Below are 25,409 nucleotides of genomic sequence, written 5' to 3'. Positions count from 1 at the left end.
ACGGTGGTGGAGGCAGATACGATAGGGTCTTTTAAGAGACTTCTGGATAGGTACATGGAGCTTAGAAAAATAAAGGTCTATGGGTAACCTTAGGTAATTTCTAAGTAAATTGTTTTTTATGTTTCTATGTTTCTATCCATGGCGCATGGCCAAGTGGCTAGGGCGTTGGGCTCACGATCTGAAGGTTGTGGGTTCGAGTCTCAGCCAAGGCAGTGTGCTGTGTCTTTGAGCAAGGCACCTAACCACACACTGCTCCAGTCCACCCAGCTGAAAATGGGTACTGGCAAAATGCTGAGGGTTAACCTCGCGATAGACTGGCGTCCTATCCGGGGGGGGGGAGTCTCGTACTCTCAGTCGCTTCGCGCCACAGAAACCGGCATAAGCACCAGCCTGATGTGCCACAAGGCTCGGGACAGACTTTAACTTTATCCAGAATCATGAATTTGAATCTCTCCATGACCACTGAGGCAGCACAGTAAAGTAATGGTTAGTGTAACACTTTACGCTGAGACCTATAAGACCAGGGTTCAATTCCCGCTGCTGTCCGTAACGTGTCTGTGCATTCTCCCCGTGACTGTATACATTTCCTCCTTCAGGCTGCACTTTCCTCCTACATTTCAAAGGCATGCAAGTTAATTTGTGGGCATGCTATGTTGGCGCTGGGAATATGGCATCACTTGCTGGCCGCCCTGCACATCCTTGTCACAAACAACACATTTCATCTAACATCTATCATAGAACATAGAACATTACAACAAAATATAGGTCCTTTGGCCCAGGATGTTGTCCTGACCTTTTAACCTACTCTAAGATCAATCTAACCCTCCCTCCCAAATAGTCCTCTATTTTTTAATCATCCATTTCACTGTATATATCGATGTACGTGCAAAAAATAAAGCTAATCTTTAATCTTTAAAATCTCAAATTCAAATTGAGATGGTCTAATAAATCAGAAATTATTTAAAGCTGATTGTCATAGTATTAGTAACTATGAGACTCCTGGACTGCCGTGAATTGAAAGTCAATCAGCCATTCTCACTCTTCAAGGCCCTTTTATGACTGGGGGTGCATTAAGGTGGAGATCTCTCTATTGTCTGTGCTGGGATAACTAGAGATGGACAATAAATATTCAAGTTGCCAAGGTGGAAAGGTAGAGCAGACTCAATAGGCCGAATGGCCTGATTCTGCTTCTGTGTCTTATGATCAACATGTGAGCGAGTAATAAAAAGAAGTTGCTTTATAAACCACTTCATTGTGCCAATTCAGTCAGCTGAGTTTTCCTAATCTTTTCTACATCAGGTCATAGATTGTATAAACCAAAGCAGTTGTAAATCTCCAAGGGAAAATAATAATTCATCATGATGCTTTCACACACAATGCTATTTCTTATTTTGTAGGCAAATCTGTAAGGAATTTCAAGACCTGTTAAGCCAGGACAGATCACCTCTGGGATCTTCGAGACCAACTCCAATTTTAGACCTCGACATACAGAGGCATTTAACACATTTTAGGTAATTGCTTCTATTGTCATATTTTTGAATAAACAGCCATTTGCTAATTAAGCAAATCTCCAGTAGAAGTGTAGAATGACTCAGTTGGTTTGCTCATCTGAACCATCTATGTGTGGCTGCAAAGTTCATTACAGTTTTGACTGATAGCTGTCCACTCAACTGGATTAAAGATCTCAAACAATTATGAAACTATTTCAGAAGAATAATCAAGCTAGAAGTCAGACTTAGGCATGACACTCTTGGAAGGGTCACCCATGTCAAGTAGGTCAAAGGATAGAGGCCAGACTAAGAGTGGTCCACTGGTTCTCCCCGTGAGCATGTGGGTTTCCTCTGGGTGCTTCGGGTATCCTCCAGCATACCAACCATGTAGGGGTTTGTAGATTGATAGGTCACATGGTGTAATTGGGCAATGACGGCTTGTTAAGCTGGAAGGGCCTGTTACTGTGAAGCATTGCGAAATAAATAAAAGATAAAAATGCAAACACATTGTAGGTAATAGCTGGGGACTTGTGCCAGAATTGAGAGATCTGTACCAAGACAAGTAAACCCTGGCAGGAAGAAATCTTTCATCTAAAATCCCAGAATTAGTCAGTCTCCACCTTGTCCCATCCACCAAACAAAATTCCAATTTTCCTGTATCCATGAGGCCTCCAGCAGCCTCAAGTAAACCCTCTGAAATACTCAGCAAAGAGCTTGGTAAGAATGTTATGACTATAAACAAGAAAAAGTTCCAGTAAACAAAATATTTCACTTTCCAGGAACCCTACCACACATTAGTAATTGTCTCTCTTTGCTAGATACGACACTGAAGCAACATACACAAAGTGATGGAGGAACTCAGCAGGTTAGGCATCATCTATAGAAAGAAATGAACAGTTGGCGTCTTGGGCCGAAGGTGAAGGGTCTCTGCCCAAACTTTTCATTATTCCTTTCCTACCGTAACTGCTGCCTGACCTGATAAGTTCCTGTAGAATTTGGTGTGTGTTGCTCAAAATTTCCAACATCTGCAGAATCTCATGAATCTTGGTAGGTACAACACGATATGGCTATTGGGTGCCACAGTAGGTAGTGGTTAGCACGTCGTTATTAAAACTCAGACTGCTTGGACTTCAGAATTCAAACCTGGTGCCTGGAACTTCAGAGTTCAAACCTGGACTGGGTATTGAGCAATGAGGAAGGATTAGTTAGCAATCTTGTCGTGCGAGGCCCTTTGGGTAAGAGTGACCATAATATGGGGAATTCTTCATTAAGATGGAGAGTGACATAGTTAATTCAGTAACAAAGGTTCTGAACTTAAAGAAGGGTAACTTTGAAGGTATGAGACGTGAATTAGCTAAGATAGACTGGCAAATGATACTTAAAGGGTTGGTGGTGGATATGCAATGGCAAGTATTTAAAGATCGCATGGATGAACTGCAACAATTGTTCATCCCAGTTTGGCAAAAGAATAAACCGGGGAAGGTAGTGCACCCGTGGCTGACAAGGGAAATTAGGGATAGTATCAATTCCAAAGAAGAAACATACAAATTAGCCAGAAAAAGCAGCACACCTGAGGACTGGGAGAAATTCAGAGTCCAGCAGAGGAGGACAAAGGGCTTAATTAGGAAAGGGAAAAAAGATTATGAGAGAAAGCCGGCAGGGAACATAAAAACTGACTGTAAAAGCTTTTATAGATATGTGAAAAGAAAAAGATTGGTTAAGACAAACGTAGGTCCCTTACAGTCAGAAGCAGGTGAATTGATCATGGGGAACAAGGATATGGCAGACCAATTGAATACCTACTTTGGTTCTGTCTTCACTAAGGAGGACATAAATAATCTTCCGGATATTAGTAGGGGACTGAGGGTCTACTGAGATGGAGGAACTGAGGGAAATACATGTTAGTAAGGAAGTGGTGTTAGGTAAATTGAAGGGATTGAAGGCAGATAAATCCCCCAGGCCAGATGGTCTGCATCCCAGAGTGCTTAAGGAAGTAGCACAAGAAATAGTGGATGTATTAGTGATAATTTTTCAAAACTCTTTAGATTCTGAATTAGTTCCTGAGGATTGGAGGGTGGCTAATGTAACCCCACTTTTTAAAAAAGGAGGGAGAGAGAAACTGGGGAATTATAGACCGGTAAGCCAGACATCAGTGGTGGGGAAAATGCTAGAGTCAGTTATCAAAGATGTGATAACAGCACATTTGGAAAGCGGTGAAATCATCAGACGAAGTCAGCATGGATTTGTGAAAGGAAAATCATGTCTGATGAACCTCACAGAATTTTTTGAGGATGTAACTAGTAGTGTGGATAGGGGAGAACCAGTGGATGTGGTATATTTGGATTTTCAAAAGGCTTTTGACAAGGTCCCACACAGGAGATTAGTGTGCAAACTTAAAGCACACAGTATTGGGGATACGGTATTGATGTGGATAGAGAATTGGTTGGCAGACAGGAAGCAAAGAGTGGGAATAAACGGGACCTTTTCAGAATGGCAGGCAGTGATGAGTGGGGTACCGCAAGGCTCAGTGCTGGGACCCCAGTTGTTTACAATATATATTAATGACTTAGGCGAGAGAATTAAATGCAGCATCTCCAAGTTTGCGGATGACACAAAGCTGGGCGGCATTGTTAGCTGTGAGGAGGACGCTAAGAGGTTGCAGGGTGACTTGGATAGGTTAGGTGAGTGGGCAAATTCATGGCAGATGCAATTTAATGTGGATAAATGTGAGGTTATCCACTTTGGTGGCAAGAACAGGAAAACAGATTATTATCTGAATGGTGGCCGATCAAGAAAAGGGGAGGTGCAATGAGACCTGGGTGTCATTGTACACCAGTCATTGAAAGTGGGCATGCAGGTACAGCAGGTGGTGAAAAAGGTGAATGGTATGCTGGCATTCATAGCAAGAGGAATCAACTACAGGAGCAGGGAGGTACTACTGCAGTTGTACAAGGCCTTGGTGAGACCACACCTGGAGTATTGTGTGCAGTTTTGGTCCCCTAATCTGAGGAAAGACATTCTTGCCATAGAAGGAGTACAAAGAAGGTTCACCAGATTGATTCCTGGGATGGCAGGACTTTCATATGATGAAAGATTGGATCGGCTAGGCTTATACTCTCTGGAATTTAGAAGATTGAGGGGGGATCTTATTGAAACATATAAAATTCTAAAGAGATTGGACAGGCTAGATGTAGGAAGATTGTTCCCGATGTTGGGGAAGTCCAGAACGAGGGGTCACAGTTTGAGGATAAAGGGGAAGCCTTTTAGGAACGAGATTAGGAAAAGCTTCTTCACACAGAGAGTGGTGAATCTGTGGAATTCTCTGCCACAGGAAACAGTTGAGGCCAGTTCATTGGCGATATTTAAGAGGGAGTTAGATATCACCCTTGTGGCTGAAGGGATCAGGAAGTATGGAAGGAAGGCAGGTACAGGGGTCTGAGTTGGATGATCAGCCATGATCATACTGAATGGCGGTGCAGGCTCGAAGGGCCGAATGGCCTACTCCTGCACCTATTTTCTATGTTTCTATGTGCCGTCCGTAAGACGTTTGTACGCCCTCCCCGTGCAATGTATGGGTTTCCTTTGAGTGCTCCAGTTTGCTCCCACACTCTGAAGATGTACTGGTTAGTAGGTTAATTGGTCCTTGTGATTAGGCTGGTGTTAAATACATGTGGTGCTGAGTGGTGCATTGCAGTGGGCTGGAATGGCCTCTTCCACATTGTATCTCTGAATACAATAAATGCTAAATAAATATTGGATTGTCATTCTGATGACACCCAGTTGTCAAAGTCAAAGTAAATTTTATTATCAAAGTACATACCTGTCACCACATACAACCCTGTGATTCATTCTCCTACAGAACTCAGCAACTCTGTAGAATAGTAACTATAACAGGATCAATGAAAGATCAGCCAGAGTGCAGAAGAGAATAAACTGTGCAAATGCAAATATAAGTGAACAGTGATAAATAATGAGGACATGAGATAATGAGATAAAGATTCCTTAAAATGAGATCATTGGTAGTGGGAACATCTCGATGGATGAGCAAGTGAGTGTAGTTATCACTTCTTATTCAAAAGCCTGGTAGTTGAAGAGTAGTAGCTGTTTTTGAACCTTGATACTGTGAGTCCTGAGGCTCCTGTACGTTTTACCTGATGGCAGCAGTGAGAAAAGGGGCATAGCCTGGGTGGTGAGGAGATCTGATGATGGATGCTGCTTTCTAACAACAGTGTTTCATGTAGATGTGCTTAAAGGTTGGGAGGGTTTTACCCATGTTGTACTGGGCCGAATCCACTACCTTTTATTGGATTTTCTGTTCAAAGGTATTGGTGCTTCCATACCAGGTCGTGATACAGCCAGTCAATACACTCTCCACTACACATCTATAGAAATATGTCAAACTCTTAGATGTCATGCCAAATCTCCGCAGACTCCTAAGGAAGTAGAGGTGCTGCCGTGCTTTCTTAGCAATTACACTTAAGTGCTGGGTCCTCTGAATTAGTAACACCCAGGAATTTAAAGCTGCTAACCCTCTCCACCTTGATTCTTCAATAAGGGCTAGGTCGTGGACCTCTCCTGAAGTCTACAAAAAGTTCCTTGGTTCCTGACATTGAGTGAGGGGTCGTTGTTATGGCACCACTCAGCCAAATTTTCAATCCCCCTCCTGTATGCTGATTCATCACCACCTTTGATTCAGCCCACGACAATGGTGTGATCAGCAAACTTGAATATGGTGTCGGAGCAGATTTTGAGCCTCTTGTACCTCTTACCTGATGGCAGCAGCAAGAAGAGAGAGCATACCCTGTGTGGTGAGGATCTTTGATGATGGATGCTGCTTTCCAATGAGAGTGTTTTCATGTCGATGTGCCCAAAGGTTGGGAGGGATTTACCTGTGATGTTCTGGGCTGAGTCTAATACCTTTTGTAAGATTTTCCTTTCAAACGTGACAAGTAGTGAAAGAACCAATGATTCATTCTAACACCATCTTTTCACACTAATATATTGAAGAGTGTTTGTGGTTATTTGCACCATTCTAACATTATCATTGTTAAATTATGTCTGCCAAATAACCCATCTTTATTTATTTGTTGGGCACATAGCCAAGTGGTTAAGGCATTCGTCTAGTTACCTCAAGGTTGCTAGTTCGAGCCTCAGCTGTGGCAGCGTGTTTGTGTCCTTGAGCAAGGCACTTAACCACACATTGCTCTGGTGTCTGTGTGAGGAGTGGCGTCCCACACAGACTTCCAATCTGCACCTTGTAAGGCATGAAAATGCCCGATGCAGGCCTCTCATGGTCTGAATTGACGTTCCCTCCCTCCCTTATTTATTTGAGATCCTTGCTGAGTATGGCTGCAGCTTTAATGAAAAGTGGTTTGTCATAATGAGATTCCAAAAATAGTTTAATTGTAATAGTGAGTTTGCACTGTAGCTTTAAGCTCAAATATAAGAATTGACTCTTGGTATTTTAAATTCTGATGCAGCCTGATCACACATGGATTTGGCACTCCTGCTATCTGTGCTGCTCTGAGCAGCTTCCAAACCGTCCTCAGTGAAATGCTAAATTATCTGGATAAGCACACAGTTACTAAAAACGGAGGCTCACCGGAGAACAGCCAGGGCAATGGCAACACAGAGAAGGCGTCGCTGCGGAAGAGCTTGGACCCATCGCAGAAAGACAGCAAAGTCGAGAAGACAGAATGAACTCGGTGAATGAACTACAGGGTCGCCAGAACTTTCCTGCTGCTGAAGTCCACTTTTTCCAACAGGGCGTCCGCTTCTCTTGTAGGAAGACTAAAAGGGGGAAACAAAAAGCTCAATGCGGGAGTCACTATTTTTACAGTATTTGAAATATTTTGTGCACAGTCATGCTGTTTGTATAGTATTTATAGTGATACACAGTACAACTTAATCACTGGATCCTAAAGTGCAGTATCCTCTTTCAGTTAACAACCTACACCATGAAATCAGCTCAATATTCACCTCGTGTTACTTAATCCGACCTCCAATTTCTTAGGAGCGTGGAGGCCCGGGTAGCTCCTGAAACAAGGGTGGCAAAACGATTCAGTTTTTCAATTTTGCAGTCGGAAAGATCGAAGACCATTCAAGCTCTGGCCTGGTTCTCAAAGGGTGAAATAAAAGCAAAAGCTGAAATAACTGCGGAGGTTTGAACCCATCATATTCCTACTGGTGTGTCATAATAAGACAGTAAAACAAAGGCTGATAAACCTTCTAATTATTTATGATAGTTTCACCTTACAGTCAAACATTGATTATAAAAAAGTCATCGTGTCATGTAGCTGGCAATATGACCTCTGAGCATTTTCAATTTGAACCTAATTTCATCACTTATTATGACATCTGATTTTTTAGCAGAATGAAATTAAGCATCTGTGCATCTTATAGTGTTCTATATGTGAAAATAACATTACTGAGGTTGGATCACAGATAAAACTTGTTATCATTCCATAATGATATATCTGATTTTAGAGAACTGTTATTTAATACTCCGAAAAGATTAAAACACACTAAAATTCAGGAAAAAAAGTATTTATCTCACGTGTTAAATGACAGGTAATGGCGTTCCAGAAAATTAAAAGGAAAATATTCAACTGCATCAGAGGAAAATGATGGCTCCTATATTACATCCATCATTTCATTGGGGCTCACAGGTACCTAAAGTTTGCACAAAATTCCTACCATTGTTTCTAGGAAGAAGATCACAGTTGGTGCCAGAGCAGTCATTATCGCAAACACTCTGCCTTTAATCGTGAAACACTTTATTAATTACAGATAGAAATACAATGGAAAGGATTATGTTTCATTAACATTCTCAAAATAACAAACCATTTTACTAATGCTTTGCTGAAATATGGTTTTGTTGCATGCTGTGTCCAGAGTAAACTATAACAGATAAAATATATGCCTATTTTTTAATCCCCTTTGGCTACTCAACTATACTTGTGTTATTTTATTTTGCTTCACATTGATTTATTTCAAAGACTAGAGAGTCCGAATGACCAACTCTGACTTGGGCCTTGGAGAACGGGGATTATTAATGACATTAGCGGACTGGAAGGCCTTGTAGGAAGCAAATCTGACAAGCCACTGCTTTCCTCACAACTTATGACTCCTACCTAAAGTATGGTTTTCCTTTGAACATCGTTATTTCTTTAAATAAGTTATGAACATCACCAGGGTCCATTACCACTTCGTTATTTATATATTCTTACTATACAAATTTTGAAAAGTTGTGAAGTGAAAACGGATTTATGTCATTAACCAGGAATGATAACTCCTCTTCTGAGCTCTGTATTGCCTAGTGGTGCCCACTACATCAGATTTATAGGTATCTTTTTTCTAGCCACCATTTAATTCTTGAACATTTTCATGTTTGTGTTTGTTATATTTTCAAAACACAAAGCTTTCACAGCAAAGGGACATTAAACGCTTGCCCATGCAGGACAGCAGGAGAACCCAAAGACTGTAGATGTATGTATTCGAGCAATCTGATCCTTCACGCATTAAGTAAAAGGGCTTTGAGTTCACCCTACAAGCTCAGAGAACAGAGAAGGGATGATCCTTCTCCCATTCTGGCGCCAAGCTAACCTTTATTTAGCTAACCATGCAAGTGAGTAACAATCAATACATTCTCCTTTAACCTCATGTACAGGAAAGGACATTAAACAATTTTGAATTGGGTTGGTGTTGTTTAGCTAATCATGTAATTGGCTTGGCAATGTTCATGGTGACAGTCACAGTCTAGTCTGCATCTCCTCCCCATCTGAAGGCATCAGCCGAAGGAACAAAGGGCAAACAGAGATGGAAATTAAGGAAAACTGTGAAGGAAAAAAATACAGAGTAAATACTCCCATACCTGAAATAAGGAAATTAGAATGAAATTGTAATATTCATGTGGTTTAAGATGGTACTGTTATCCTAAACATTCAGAACATGAAGGGGTAAGACAGCCTACGGCCTGGTGAGATGCCTCTGAGATTTGGTGAATGCACAGTGGTTAATCAGAGTTTTTGGCAGAATGGAAGCTTGGTTTTCTCAATGTAAATTAAAGAAGTGTCGCAGCTCACACGGTGCGGGCTGCTCGTTTTCTACAGTTGCATTCTACAATATGTAGTGTATATGAACTGTTGTATTTGTAATCTAATATATGTGTGCACTCGTTCACAAATAATAAAAAAAAACAGCTTCAGATTTATTTATCTCACATACATCAAAGCATGCATTGAAATGCACCGTTTGTGCAAACAACCAACGCAACCTGAGCATATGCCGGGGGAAGCCCGCGAATGTTGCCAACACAACATGCCCATGGTGTTTGGCAGAGCAGCACAGAATACAACAAAACGGAACACAGCAAGCAACAGCAGGGTGGCGTAGTGGTTAGCATGATGCCCGACAGCACCAGCGACCCAGGTACAATTCCCGCCGCTGTCGGTAAGGAGCTTGTACGTTCTCCCTGTAAATCCGTGGGTTTCCTCCGGGTGCTCCAGTTTCCTTCCACACAGTCCAAAGGTGTACTGGTTAATACGTTCATTGGTGATTGTAATTTGTCCCATGATTAGGCTAGGGTTAAATAGGTAGGTTGCCGGGCAGTGAGGCTCGAAGGGTCAGAACGGCCTGTTCAGCACTGAATGTCAATAATTAAATAAAATGACAGGAAAACAAACCCCTTTGTGCCCTCCCACACAGACCCCCTGTTTTGGTGACATCAACTCCTTAAGTATTCAACTGACTGCTGTTCCAGGTCATCTAGCAAAGTCTTCAGTCTTTCTCGGAGGGTTCGGGCTTCACTGGTAGCGATTCTTTGCTCTCCGAAACCAAGGGATCAAAGCGATGGAAATCAGGCCACAGACACATAACGCTTAGCAGAGCACTGTTACAGCTCGGGCAGTTCCAGTGTTAGGAGTTCAATTCTGGCACCATCTGTAAAGAGTTTGTACCTTCTCCCTGTGGAATACGTGGGTTTCCTCCAGGTTCTCTGTTATTATTTCCCGCAGTCCAAAGGCGTACCGATTAATCGGTTAGTCAGTCATTGTAAGTACTCCTGTGATTAGGCGAGTGTCAAATAGGTGGGTTGCCAGGCAGCACAGCTCAAAGGGTCAGAAGGGCCTGTCCCACACTGTAAATAAATAGATAAAATAAAATAGCATTTGTCAATATTGTCCAACACAAAGTGACACTTCACTGGATTCTACCTATATGTATGAAATGAGAGTTCAGTCTAATACTTCTTCAACAATAAACAGCCTAGATGTAAAAGCTTGCAGTAACTCCAGCCATAGAAATATTACAAGGAATTTCTCAGTACCAGAAATCAATGCAAGCTGATAAAGGTAACACCGGGCTGAAAATGAATTTATGTCTCACCAAAGCAGATCCAAAAAAAAAGCAAAGTGAATGAAAATATGCAATCTGTTTGCATGTTTTGCTTTTCATTTATTTAGAGATAGAGCGTAATCATGGGTCCTTCTGTCCCAGTGAATCTGCGTCACCCAATTGCACCCGTGAGATCAATTACTTTACTAATCACTACATCTTTCAGATGTGGGAGGAAACCAGAACACCCAGAGGAAATCAACAAGAGCAAGCAATCTCCTCACACACAGCAGTGGAAATGAACCCGGGTTTAGCTATAGACTGTATAATCTGTCAGACTGTAAGAACACCATATGATGAAGGAATATCCCTGGTATTGCCTTCTAATTACGGACAACTGAATCCTACAGAAAACTGGCAGAACATGGGTCTAATTCATTGCTACCAGTATCACATGTTGCAGATATGGTAGGAATGAAAACATTTTCTTTATAACTTTATTCATAGGAACATAGAAAACCTACAGCACAATACAGGCCTTTCAGCCCACAAAGCTGTGCCGAACATGTCCTTACCTTAGAAATTACCTAGGGTTACCCTAGGGTTTTTCGGAGCTCCATGCACCTGTCCAGAAGTCTCTTAAAAGACCCTAACTAATCTACCTCTACCACTGTCACCGGCAGTCCATTCCATGCACTCACCACTCTGTGCAAAAAATTCCCACCTGACATCTCTGTACCTACTTCCAAGCAGCTTAAAACTGTTCCCTCCCATGCTAGCCATTTCACCCCTGGGAAAAAGCCTCTGACTATCCACACAATCAATGCCTCTCATCATCTTGTACACCTCTATCAAGTCACCTCTCATCCTCTGTCGCTCCAAGGGAAAAAGGCCGAGTTCACTCAGCCTATTTTCATAAGACAAGCTCCCCAATCCGGGCAACATCCTTGTAAATCTCCTCTGCGCCCTTTCTATGGTTTCCACGTCCTTCTTATAGTGAGGCAACCAGAACTGAGCACAGTACTCCAAGTGGGGTCTGACCAGGGTCCTCTATAGCTGCAACATTACCTCTTGGCTCCTAAGCTTAATCCCATGATTGATGAAGGCCAATGTACCGTATGCTTTCTTAACCACAGAGTCAATCTGCGCAGCAACTTTGAGTGTCCTATGGACTCGGACCCCAAGATCCCTCTGATCCTCCATACTGCCAAGGATCTTACCATTAATACTATATTCTGTCATCATATTTGACCTACCAAAATGAACAAACTCACACTTACCTGGGTTGAACTCCACTTGCCACTTCTCAGCCCAGTTTTGTATCCTATCAATGTCCCGCTGTAACCTCTGACAGCCTTCCACACGATCCACAACACCCCCAACCTTTGTGTCATCAGCAAACTTACCAACCCAATTTGGTACCATCTTTTAATCACTATGCCCATAAATATTTCTGAAACATTCTTCCAGCAGGTGACATTTCCCAACAACACAAAATATCAGAAAGTTAACCTTCACGAGGTTATAAATTCAGCCAGCTCCATCATGGGCACTAGCTCCCTACCTTTCAGCACATCTTCAAAAGGCAGTGCCTCAAAAAGGTCCATTATGAAAGAACCTCATCACCGAAGACATGCCCTCTTCTTGTTACTACCATCAAAGAGGAGGTTCAAGAGCCTGAAGACACAAACTCAATGTGTTAGGATCAGCTTCTTCCCCTCTGCCATCAGATTTCTGAACAGACAATGAACCCAAGACCTCACTTGATGTCTCTTTTGCTCTATTTCTTTATTATTTATTTGTCTGTTTATTTATTTATTCACTCATTCTTATTGTAACTTACAGATAGATGTTGTTCATGTACTGCTGCCACAAAATTACAAATTTCATGGCATTTTGTATGTCAATGATAATAAACCTGATTCTATCATGGATTGTGGGATCTTGCAGATACAAGCGATCCAGAGCAACACAGCCAAGATACTGGAGGAACTCAACAAGTCAGGAGAGGAATAAACAGTCAATGTTTCAGGCTGAGTCCCTTCATCAGGATGAGTGTTGCCTCATATTTTTGCATTTATATGAGCCAGATCTTATATTTTCTCCCAAAAATGGCCTTAGCTCTCTTTCCATACCCAAAGAGGTAACAAATGATTTCTGGCTGATGTTAATGCAATGCCTTGATCTCCTGACAGGAAATGGGTATTCAAATTCAGATTTAGATTCACATTAATTTATTTATACCATGCATCTGTTATTTGTACTAACAAAAAGGCTGTGCTGGGAGCAGCCGGCAAGTATCACCGCACATTCCACCTCCAACACAGCATGACCACAATGCTCAGCAGAACAAGCCCATTTTCTCCCTCCCACCTACTCACACACACAGACAGGCTTCCATCTCCAGGATGGGCCAGCTCTGGACTTCAAGTGGACTTGCATGACTCTCAGACATTGGGTCTCCATCTTCTCCAGTAGACTTGTGGACTCCCAGTCTCTGGTCTTTGCTGATTTCAGCCTTTGACCTTTGGGCTTCGATCTCTACTAAAGATCCCAAGACTCACCGATGATGGTGCTTTAAACTCTGTACTTGCACACCAAATGCTGGAGGAACTTAACAGGTCAGGTAGCCTCCATGGAAATGAACAGACAGATGAAGTTTTGGGGCCAAGTCCCTTCATCAGGACTGGAAATGAAGGGGGAAGAAGCCAAAATAAGAATGTGGGGGAGGGGAAGGAGGACAAGCTAGAAGATGTTAGGTGAAACCAGGTGGGTGGAGGAGGGGTGTGAGGTAAGAAATTGGGAGGTGATAAGTGGACAAGGCAAAGGGCTGGAAAAGAAGGAATCTGATAAGTGAGGAAATTTGATCATGACAGAAAGGGAAGGAGGAGGGGATCTGGGGGAGGTGATAGGCAGGTGAAGAGAAGAGGTAAGAAGTAAGGGGGGTGGGGGAACCAGACGTGGAATTGAGGAAGAGGGAAGTGGAAGGGAGAAAAATAACCAGAAGTTGGAGAAATCAACATTCCTACCACCAGGTTGGAGGCTAACGTGAAGAAATATGAGATGGTGCCCTTCCAACCTGAGGGCGGCCTCATCATGGCAGAAGAGGAGGTCATGGACTGACATGTAGGAATGGGAATAGGGATAGAAATTAAAATGATTGACCACTGGGAAATCCTGCCTTTTATGGATGGAGCAGCAGTGTTCGACAAAGTGGTCCCCCAATCTGCGTCAGATCTCACTAATCTGCCCTTCCGCCTCCAGTCTCGGGCCTCCAGAATGCACGGACCTCCGATTAAGGGAGCCTGCCAGCTCAGGGTGTCTCGTCCACCTGTGGGGTCACCCGTCTACATCCTCGCTGCTCTTCACCCACAGTGTTTGCATTGTAATTCTGCGAGGTAATTTTTTTCAGTTCATTCTGCATTGAAATGGAATGTGCACTGTCAACACTCAAGAATTAACTATGCACTGGCTGCAACATGGATGGCAAGGACATAATTCTGACTTCTGTTCATTATCACTGCTCTGAGAGGCTTTGCTCAGCTCAGTGTTGAACTGACTCTGCACCTGTGGCCTGCAGCCATCAGCACGCAGTCAGCACTGAACTGGCTCTGCGATTGTGGACTCACTTTTGGGGACTCTACGGTTCACGTTCTGTGTGTTATTTGTTTCCTTTATATTGCTTGCTCTATTTTATTTTTTCTTGCATTTGGTGTTTGATGGTCTTTGTTGTGTGGGGGTTTTACTGGGTTCTTCTGTGTTTCTTTGTCTTGTCGAAGGTGAATTATAAGGTTGTATGTGGTATACATTCTTTGATAATAAATGTACTTTGAACTTTGAACTTCTCTTGTCCGCTCCCCCTCTCCAGCTGTGAGAGGAACATCGCTAAATCCTAATTGCTTCCATTCACGTAATCTCCTCCTGGCTGCGTAGTTATAGAAACATAGAAACATAGAAAGTAGGTGCAGGAGTAGGCCATTCGGCCCTTTGAGCCTGCACCGCCATTTATTATGATCATGGCTGATCATCCAACTCAGAACCCCGCCCCAGCCTTCCCTCCATACCCCCTGACCCCCGTAGCCACAAGGGCCATATCTAACTCCCTCTTAAATATAGCCAATGAACTGGCCTCAACTGTTTCCTGTGGCAAACCGGTCAGCATGGTTTCAATTCAATTGAATGACTGAATCAATGAACAGCTCTAATGTTAATCTAAGCTCACAAAAAAATACATTAAAATAATTCTGAGGCCATCATGTGTGTCATTGGTGCCCAACTGTGGCACAATGCGATGCACAGGATGATGGGCTCCAATGTAAGAGTTACAGAGTTAAAGAACCTTCCCATGTGCAGCTCAAACCACGGTTCTGCACGGGTGGTGGGTTCTCACCCCCGGACTCACCCAGCAGCCTGGTGCTTCGATACCTCCAGACGCAGCTTCGGGGTGCGACCCGGGGGACGACCCGATTCCTCACCGATGTTGCTAACTTGTGTGGTGGGAGATTGAAATGTCAAGTCAGCAGGTATTGTATGCTGCTGGCAATAGAAGGCCCCTGCACTTGAAGTGATCTCTCTCTCTCCCTCCCTCTCTCTCTCTCTATCTCTGGATGTTGAGAGCCTGTTGGTCCTCAGGTCGGGAAGCTTGAACGATCGACCTGGCAAACTGTAACATCGAAACAGCGAGCCGTTGTTGCAGGAGTGATATCTCTCTCTCTGTTTTGCTAGTGGGAGAGAGATGTGGTCTGAGATGTCAAAGTGGTGGGATGGGCAGTAATTTTTGATGGCCTCTAGATCATGGTCTCTGTGGGCTTTGCTCTTTCTTGCATGGTAGCGGGGGTGATGCTTTTGCTGGAGCTTGCGTGTGGGAGTGGGGAGGGGTTTGAGGGATCAAAGGTTTTCCTGTCATTTATTCCTTGGGGTTCTTTCCTGTATTGTGGATGTCAGCAAAGAGTAAGGACTTCAGGTTGTATACTGGATACATTCTCTAATATTATATTAGATTAGATTATGAGGACACTCAGTCCTCGTTTATTGTCATTTAGTAATGCATGGATTAAGAAATGATACAATGTTCCTCCATTATGATATCACAGAAACCCAAGACAGACCAAGACTAAACCTGACAAAAAGCACATAATTATAACATATAATTACAACAGTGCAAAGCAATACCGTAATTTGATAAGAGCAGACCATGGGCGCGGTAAAAAAAAAGTCTCAAAGTCCTGATAGCCCCATCATCTCACGCAGCAGTAGAAGGAAGAAAAAACTCTCCTTGCCATGAAACTCTAGTGCCGCAAACTTGCCGATGCAGCACCCTGGAAGCACCCGACCACAGTCCGACTCTGAGTCCATCCAAAAACTTCGAGCCTGCGACGAGCCCTCCAACACCAAGCACCGAGCGCCATCTCTGCCGAGCTCTGCGACCCCGGCCCCGGCCGCCAAGCAACAGGCAAAGCCGAGGATTTGGGGCCTTCCCCTCTGGAGATTCTGGATCGCACAGTAGCAGCAACAGCGAAACATGCATTTCAGAAGTTTCACCAGATTTTCCTCTATGCTTCTCATGTCTGTCTCCATCAAATCAGGATTGTGCATGGCATCCTACTTGACAGATAACAGATATTCATTCCGGAGTGGCCGCTGCTTGCTGCATCGCGCCGCCATCTTCTCAACGATTAAATTGAACCATTGCACCATTGAACCTTCCTATGTGGAACGTCACCATGAGACCCTTATAGACAATTTGCGAATAAAATATTAAGGGTCGTAGATACAGTGGACAGCTAGCACCTTACTACCAGGGTGGCACTGGCTAAAACCAGAGGACATACTTATAATGTGAAAGTACTGGGGATATGTCAGAGATAGGTTTTCCACGAGAGTGGTGGGTGAATATAACATGCTGGCAGGTGTAGTAGTTGAGACAGATACATTAGTATCTGGGGTTCCCAACTTAGGGTCCACGGAGCTCTCAGTTAATGGTAGGCACCTATGGCATATTAAAGGTTGGGAACCCCTGCTAGTGACACTTTAAGTTCAAGTTTTTGTCATGTGACTGTACATATACAGAACTAAATGAAACAACGTTCCTCTGGACCACGATGTACCCGCAAAAAAATGTATCACAGACAGCACGTGAAATAAAATATTACCACAAATAAGCTAATAAAATATGATTCAAAGTTCATGTAGCCTGTAGCACAGGTGAACGGTAAACAGTGAACAGTTCGTTGTCCCAGTGACGAGACCTCGGTGGTGGCAGGGTATTCATCAGTCTCACAGCCTGAGGGAAGAAGCTGTTACCCAGTCTGACTGTCCTAGTCCTGGTGCTCCTGTACCTCCTTCCTGTTGGTAGTGGGTCAAACAGATTGTGAGGTGGGTGGTAGAAAACATCAACAATGCTTCAGACCCTCGTATACAATCCCCAGTAAATGTCACCAATCGGGGGGTGGAGGGGGGTGGGGAAAGACCCTGGTTATCCTCTTGGAGGTTCTGTCAAGTCTTCCAGCCCAATACCCTGCAGTTTCCATACCACACTGATGTACCTAAGAGATTCTTTGATTAGCACATGGATGCTGGAAAAAATTGAGGACTATGTAGATTGATCTTGCAATGGGTTAAAAGGTCAGCACAACATCATAGGCCAAAAAGCCTGTGCTGTGCTGTAATGTGCTATGTTCTATGATTGAAAGCAGTGCCTGTGAGGTGCATATTTAACTTAAAACCCAAAAAAAGGGGGAAACCAGGAAAAGGTAAAACATGATTACCATGTATATTCAGCATAATGTTCTAAAATAAAACGTGGGAACAAAAGGTGATGTTGATAGCAGCATCTTTGAATATAATAGATCCTTGATTAACGTGAAGGTGAAAGGTTACCATGGGAAGATGGAAATGCAGAGGAGAGGTTACAGTCACATTAACCATGTTCTTATAACATGGTAGAGAAGATTTGAAGAGCTCTACCTAATCTATATGTTAGTTTATTATGCCTTTGAAAGATTTAAAATGTTTGTTCAAAGCATTGGCAGTTATGTTGATTTTTATGAGACCCAGATGACTTGCAGGTCTACATAACGAGTATAACACCTACTAAGTAAATGACTGTTTAACACCCACATCTATGTGCTGGGACCAAATCAGGTCACTAATTATAGTTACGAGCTTCATCTGTGAATAGCAGCTTGCATCTCTTGATTTGTCATTCTATGCATCAATTAGATTACACACTTCCAAAGAACCAGCAATTTCAGTATTTTCTTCACGAGATGACAAGGTCTTTTGCAATTTTGCAGCATAGGTGAAGGATTTCACAGCGATTGAAGCAAAGTAGTTATTGCTTTGACTTCTTCTAGCTTAATACACTGTGTAATGATCTGATCTGTGTGAACAACATGCCAGAAAAGCTTTACACTGCATCTTAGTACATGCGACAATAATAAACCAATCCCAATACCAACAGTGTTTCAGTTTTTATTGGGTAACTATTATTTCTTCAATGGCTGTGGGGACAGTATAATAACATTTGATTTTTGATGTCTTCTTTTCTTAATTCTCAGTGTTAACTTAACATTCACTTTCTGAACTTTCTGCATCAATTTCACATCAGACCTCTCTTCTCCACAGCCCAATCACACCACCATCCCAACAGCCTCTAGCCTGCTCACAAAAGACAATTGAATTTGCTTTGGTTAAAAGCTGACCCTCATTTATTACACGTGTATTAAGACATTCAGTGAAATGCATTGTTTGCATCAATAACCAACACAGTCCGAGGATTATGCTGGGTACAGCCTGCAGGTGTCGCCATGCTTCCAGGACCTGGTGCTCTGCATCCCAGGGTACTTAAGGAGGTGGCTTTAGAAATCGTGGATGCATTGGTAATCACTTTCCAATGTTCTATAGATTCAGGATCAGTGCCTGTGGATTGGAGGGTGGCTACCACTGCGCTACCATGCCACCCAGTTATGAGTTTAAGGGAGGAAAAAAGAACTAATATTAGTGCAAGTTCATTGTTGTCTGTCATCTGATTGTACATGTATACAACCAAACAAAACAATCTTCTTCTGGACGACAGTGCACCCACAAAACCTATCACACACAGCATATTAACCAAAATATTATACTATAGGTTAATAAAATTTAATTCAAAATTCATGTGAAGTACATAGCACAGGTAAGCAGTAAACAGCTCGCTGTCCTAGTGACAAGACCTCAGTGGTGGCAGGGTATTCATTAGTCTCGCAGCCTGAAGGAAGAAGTTGTTACCCAGTCTGGCAGTCCTAGTCTTGATGCTCCTGTACCTCCTTCCTGATGGTAGAGGGACAAAGAGATTGTGGGGTGGGTGGTAGGGATCCTCAACAACACTTCAGGCCTTTGGTATAAATAGTTGGGGGAGGGAGATCCCAGTGATCATCTCTTAACATTACTTGATAAGGTAGCAATTAATCATGTTTGAGGCTTGAGTGTAACTGTTACATCTGAACAGCATCCAAAAACATGCATAGTTACAGGGGTCAGTACTTCAGAAGTTTGCCTGTGCCAGCTTCTATTCTTTGTATGTCTCTGCAAGCATCAACCTTAGGTGGCCACTAGGAGGCATGAGGCCCATATGTAATGGCTACTTTTCATCACTCATAGAGAGATGAAATATTTCACCTGGAGTCCCCTCAGCACCATTAGAAATCACAACTGTGGGGTGATGGGTATTTATTATTTGGAATTTGTGATACCTAGCTCCTCCGATCAATGCAATTAAGTTGATACAGGAACAAATCTACTTTATATTGTCCATTCAACAACAGAGTTATTATAAAAGTGCAGGTGTATCACCATATACTACATTGAGATTCACTTTCTTACAGGCATTCACAGTAGAACAAAAAAATACAATAGAATCAATGAAAAACTACACACAATAGGTGACAAACAACCAACATGTGAATAGTAATTAAATAACAGACAGATAAATCCATAAATAGACATAAATAGATAGATAGACAGACGAATGTGAAAATATGAGTTGTAAAGTTCTTTAAAGTGAATTCATGGGCTGTGGAATCAACTCAGAGTTGAGGTGAATGAAGTTACCCACACCGGTTCAGGAACTTGATAGTTGTAGAGCATTTTCAGTAAAAATAAGAAAAAAAAATATGTAGATATGCATTATGCTCTCAACAAGGTTGAATTTCTATGGCCAGTCAAATTTAAGGAGGGTGTTCTTCAGTCCTTTCTGATTGGTAAATCAGAAGCATGGTAAGGTCAAGCAAGACCATGTATAATGGCAAGTGAAGTTCAAGGCAGGATATTCCTGACCTTAACGATTTATGTGGCAAACTGGTCAACAAACCTTTTGTGTTTTTTCCCCAGTTTCTTAAGCCATGTGTTGTTTGGTTAATAACCACCAACAACAATAAGAATTTCTCATCATTTAACCCATCAGAGACACTCTGGATTAAATCTCACCTTGACCTTCTCTTGTCCAAGCAAAATAATCAAGTAACCACAGCTGCTCTATCTTCCCTCATGATGACAGCACCTTGTATTTTATCATTCACATTGGCGTTTTCTCTAAGGCCTTCCGAACAGAACCAAACATCTTAGCTAAGGCAGCAGTTCCCAACCTTTTTTATGCTATGAAGCCCTACCACTAGTGAGGGGTCTGTGGGCACCAAGATGGTAACCCCAGAGCAAAGGGCTAATTGATGATTCATACCACCTTGCTGTTGTGTTCCTCTAGTTACCACGTTGCTGCATCAGAAAATTACTATTGACAGGGTTGTAAGCTCAGCCAGCTACATTAAAGGCTTTAGTCTCCCCACTGTCAAGGACGTCCTCAACAGGCAATGGCTCAGAAGGCAGCACCCATTTATTTACTGATTTAGAGATACAACGTGAAATGGGCCCTTCCAGCAACCCAGCTATTTCACATTAGCCTAATCATAGGACATTTTAGAATGACCAATTAACTTACTGGCCAATATATCTCTGGGCCTAGAGGAAACCCAAGAGGACATGGAGAGAACATATAAACTCCTTACAGATAGCAGCAGAATTGAACCCTGATCAATAATTACTGCACTATAAAACAATTACACTAACCATTACGTTACCATGCCACCTTGCTGTTGCATAGCTTCATTTCAAGAGGTCTTAAATACAAGAGAGTGGGCACGTGGCCAGCTGGTTAAGGCATTGGACTAGCGACCTGAAGGTCGTGAGTTCGAGCCCCAGCCGAGGCAACGTGTTGTGTCCTTGAGCAAGGCACTTAATCACACATTGTTCTGCGACGACACTGGTGCCAAACTGTATGGGTCCTAATACCCTTCCCTTGGACAACATTGGCGTCATGGAGAGGGGAGACTTGCAGCATGGGCAACTGCTGGTCTTCCATACAACCTTGCCCAGGCCTGCGCCCTAGAGAGTGAAGACTTTCCAGGTGCAGATCCATGGTCTCGCAAGACCAACGGATGCCTTTAAATTTAAATTTAAATACAAGAGCAAAGATGTGATGCTGAAGCTTTATGAGGCAATAGTAAGGCCTCATCTTGAGTATTGTGAACAGTTTGGGCCCCTCATCTTAGAAAAGATGTGCTAGCATTGGGATGGTCCTGAGGAAGTTCACAAGGATGATTCCAGGAATGAGAGGATTATCATACGAGGAACATTTGCTGGCTCTGGGTCTGTACTCACTGAAATTCAGAAGGATGAGGGGATGATCTCACTGAAACCTCTCAAATGTTGAAAGGCCTAGACAGAGTAGATGTGAAAAGGATGTTTCCCAGGGCGGGAGAGTCTAGGACAAGAGGGCACAGCCTCAGGATGGAGGGGCACCCTTTCAAAACAGAGATGTGGAGCAATTTCTTCAGCCAAAGGGTGGTGTATTTGTGGAATGTGTTGCCACATGCAGCTGTGGACGCCAGGTCGTTGGATATATTTAAGGCAGGAGGTTGATAGGTTCTTGATTGGACATGGATCAAAGGTTACGGGGAGAAGAAATTGTCTGCCTGGTGTCAGTGGTTACATAACCAGGGATTTCTGATATGCACCAGCTGCTCATATGACCATCCAACACCAATGTTCCCTCTCATATTTTGCAACTAATGCACAAAGAAATTTAAACTGTGCAGAAAAGGTCATCACCCTTTACCTCGTTGGCATGTTAAGTAAATTTCACGAATGTACACAATCATATTTTCTTTCTTGGTTTCTGATGCGGACTGGTTGTTGACAACATGGAGTTTCGATGATTTGTCTGCAGATTTTGGAAGTGGCGTATTTGTACTGTTCTTATTGAAGATATTATTGAATTGCTAGCTTATTTAAAACCAAATGGCTTAATGAAACAGTAGAATCTGCTACACTGAAAGCCCATGAGGTCAGGAACGTGCAGCTATGAGAAATATTTATGTACAATACAGAAACTGGTGTTACCTGTGTCTATGGTCACAATACAAATGTTGCTGGAGAATTGGCAAATGGGTACAAATGAAGCGATATTTGGAAACTTGACTTTTTAAAGCATCATTTAGCAAGCAAATCACATATGGACGGTGTGCAAAAGCTCCTGCGAGAAAATCCTTCACTGCCTGCTACAGACCTGCTACGTATGTTTTGTGAGAGTGTGGATGAACGAGAATGAAAACGATCAAACCCAGAGGAGATCAAAGTTCTTTGCCAACTGTTAAAATGAATGCCTCTGTATATAAAATTCCATGTGCACATGTTGTCACTGGGCAAAAAAATTGCACAACACAAGATTTTTGCGCACACTGATCATTACAAATTAGAGGAAGCATTGTCCACTACCTGCTCCCATGACTTCACGTGACCTTGACCATGGGGCTATGCAGGTGCTGCACCTTGCCTAAGGGTGACCTGCAGGCTAGCAGACAGCAGGAGCACCTTACACCTCCTTTGGTGGAGACATATCTCCACCCCACCATCCTAGTATATCATATAAAATATGCACAGACATCTGTCCTTACTATGCAATGGTGATTGGAGCAGCTAGACTCTGTCACCTCCTGTCCTTCCCTCCTCCTCTACCCTGTCAATACTCATGGGTCTACCAGATGTTTAATTATTAGAAGAAAAGATCACTTGGAGGAAATTACATTTCACCTTCATGGTAAAACCAGAGCACAGGCACAGTATAAATGGAATGGAGTTGCGAGGTTGGACCAGAAAGAGACATCAGCTTTTGTTGAAATGTAGGGGCATTCCATGGACCCCTTGCTTAATGGCATTGGTCCAGGGCATATGGGCTTTTTTAAAAATCCCTTTTGATCTTTAAATCCCTTCTGATTTGCCTTTCTAATTTATCTTGTGGAGTATTAAATAGATATTTATAGAGGACTGCAAGTATTGTAAGAAGAAACCTTGATATCCACAGAATTCATCCATGGTCATATTGAGGTGTTGTATAATTCAAGACAGTTTAATGTCATTTCCAGTTCACAAGTGTAAAGGAGAATGAAGTAAGCGTTACTCCAGATATGATGTACCACAAATAAAACATAATCAGATAAAGAACACAATGATAATAAAAAACACAATAAAAAATAGGTGCATGACATAAGGTGGCGCTGACAGGAACTAATGAAGTAGCGGTGGTGAAGGGTGTGAAGGCGTGGGGTAGTCGGTGGAGGTGCTTGAAGTCCCAGTGTAGCACTATCTACTGTCTTCCACAGATGCTGCCTGTCTTGCTGAGTTCCTCTGGGATTTTGTATGTGTTGCTTATACGGAGGTTGTTCTATCTTGGCAGGCATGATGATCTTATTAAACTTTCCCAGGGAACATTAAATGGTTCAGGGGCAATTTATATTTATACCAGGCACTCTGAGAAGCTTATCTTGAAACTGGGCATTTATCAATCTAGAAGATGAGCATTTTCCTCTGGCTTACTTGTTTTGACAACATTTTCTGTAACCTTCACCTGCAGGGATGTGTAGTGGGGCCAACTTGATAAAGACAATGCTGTAAATTCATATCGGCTTAATGATGTTTGCACAGGGACAGAAATAGTCAGACTGAAGGCACTTTCCCTGTAGCACTGCACAATTTCCCGCCTATTAATAGGTAAAATCCCAATGGGAAGTCCATTGTCAGTGGGAGTACTACACGGTATATAAAATAAGCTGAACACAGAAGTAAGAACGGGGTCACTGCATCAATGCACCAATCAACCTACACGCAAAAAGGGGCTCTGGAAATAAACTGGAATTATTCAGCCCAGAAGAGGATGGAATTGTGAAGGATGATTCCCAAAGCGCCAGTACAGCTCAAGTCCAAGATAATATTATAGCTAGACTTATCCAAATACATAGAACAAAATCCTGTCAAAAGTAATCTAACTCTGTTCAGGGATATTTATCTAACTGGGGATCAGCCAGGTGGAAGCCTTAAATATTCCTCATGGTTATAATAATAACAGTGATCTCACAGCGTTGTACAAGCACTACAGCACAGAAGGAGGCCCTTCAGCCCACCTACTCCATACTGAATTGTTATTCTGACTAGTCCCGTCAACCCTCACCTGGACCACAGCCCTCCCTATCCTCCTAATGCATGCACTTCACAATCAGAATCAAGCTTATTATTACTGACACATGCCGTGAAATTTGTTATTTTGTGGCAACAGTAGATAAAATGCAGTAAATTACATTAAGAATATACACAAGTCTGTTGTTTGCATTAACAACCAACGCTGCCTAGGGATGTGCTGGGGGCAGCCCACAAGTTTTGCCACACCTTCTGATGCCAACGTACCATGCACACCATGCTCAGCAGAACACAATGAACAGAAGATGCCTGTGGTGATATCACGTGTCACGTGTAAGAACATGATTGGACAGAGTTCAGAGCATGTACAGAAATGACAGAATGATTGAGAAACTTGCATGTTAAAAACGTGGTTGCTCTTGCTGTTGGAAATACAAGTTCCAGTTTTAATTCTTCCAAAATATGGTTTGTTCCTAGTAACCCACGGTACGTATAAAGAACACAACATGGTGTCAGAAGTAGGTCTGGAAGAATAATTTGTTTCACTAACACAGGAGATGCGAAGATAATTGGGGAAAAAAGCGCAAACTTTTTCGTTGTTTGCTAACAGCTTTAAAAATGGAAGTTTTGCAACCCCCAGCAACGCTTCAGCTCACTGGAAACGTAGCTGAAAACTGGAAAAGATTTAAACTGGAAAAGATCTGAAATTTATTTATCGACAATCGGAGCAGAAAATAAAATGGAAAAAATGAAAGCAGCAATCCTACTCCACATAATAGGGGATGACGCAAATGAGGTATATAACCATTTTACTTTTGAAAATGGAAATAATTTGAATCTAAAAGCAATAATTGACAAATTTGAAGCATTTTGTATACTGAAGTGTAATGTGATGTATGAGCACAATAAATTTTTCAAATGTCAGCAGAGATCTGGTCAAACAATTGATCAATTTGTTACGGAGTTGAGAAACCACAGTAAAAGATGCGAGTTTGTAGAGCTTACAGACTCTCTCATTAAAGACAGAATTGTTTGCAGCATTCTGGATAATGGTCTGAGAGAAGGACTGTTAGAACAAGTTTT

At 42.5% G+C, this 25,409-nt stretch overlaps 1 protein-coding gene across 1 annotated transcript in view; it reads left to right on the top strand.

Moving 5' to 3' along the window:
• The window catches only part of tfap2d (transcription factor AP-2 delta (activating enhancer binding protein 2 delta)), a 71,084-nt gene extending 63,894 nt beyond the window's left edge, over positions 1-7,190 (top strand). The window contains exons 7-8 of the mRNA XM_063073260.1: positions 1,398-1,511; positions 6,971-7,190. Of these exons, the coding sequence (XP_062929330.1) occupies positions 1,398-1,511; positions 6,971-7,190 (334 nt within the window). The remainder of the gene's footprint in view (positions 1-1,397; positions 1,512-6,970) is intronic.
• The last annotated feature ends 18,219 nt before the right edge of the window (positions 7,191-25,409 follow it).

The sequence above is a fragment of the Mobula hypostoma genome, chromosome 2, assembly GCF_963921235.1.
Source record: "Mobula hypostoma chromosome 2, sMobHyp1.1, whole genome shotgun sequence".
In the NCBI taxonomy this organism is placed as follows: Eukaryota; Metazoa; Chordata; class Chondrichthyes; order Myliobatiformes; family Myliobatidae; genus Mobula; species Mobula hypostoma.
The sequence above is the reverse complement of the archived record's forward strand: the minus strand, read 5'-3'. Positions and strand labels throughout refer to the sequence as shown.